At 71.4% G+C, this 332-nt stretch overlaps 1 protein-coding gene across 1 annotated transcript in view; it reads left to right on the forward strand.

The window, feature by feature from the left end:
• Nucleotides 1-332, forward strand: part of KLF13 (Kruppel-like factor 13) — a 38,435-nt gene that overhangs the window by 999 nt on the left and 37,104 nt on the right. Inside the window, exon 2 of the mRNA XM_010843396.1 lies at nucleotides 7-134. Within this exon, the coding sequence (XP_010841698.1) occupies nucleotides 7-134 (128 nt within the window). The remainder of the gene's footprint in view (nucleotides 1-6; nucleotides 135-332) is intronic.

Raw genomic sequence — 332 nt, forward strand, 5'->3', positions numbered from 1 at the left:
ACAAAGGGGCCGGCGGGGCCGAAGTCGCACCGACCTCGAGTCCCCGCAGAGAAAGCACAAGTGCCACTACGCGGGCTGCGAGAAAGTTTACGGGAAATCCTCGCACCTCAAGGCGCACCTGAGAACTCACACAGGTCAGTGGGGCGGCCCGGGAGCCCCGAGCAAGCGACCCGGGGGCAGTACTAGTGGCCCGGCCACGCCCCCGGAGCCACCAGCTGGGTGCGAGGGCGATCAGGCCGGGAACAGTCGGGGCCTCGCCTCTTTCCCCGTGGCTCCGGGCTGCGGGCAACCCTGCGCGCCGCGCGAGGCGGGTCCGTGCGCTGGGAGCCGGC

Source organism: Bison bison, unplaced genomic scaffold, assembly GCF_000754665.1.
Source record: "Bison bison bison isolate TAMUID 2011002044 unplaced genomic scaffold, Bison_UMD1.0 scf7180017864181, whole genome shotgun sequence".
Classification (NCBI taxonomy): domain Eukaryota; kingdom Metazoa; phylum Chordata; class Mammalia; order Artiodactyla; family Bovidae; genus Bison; species Bison bison.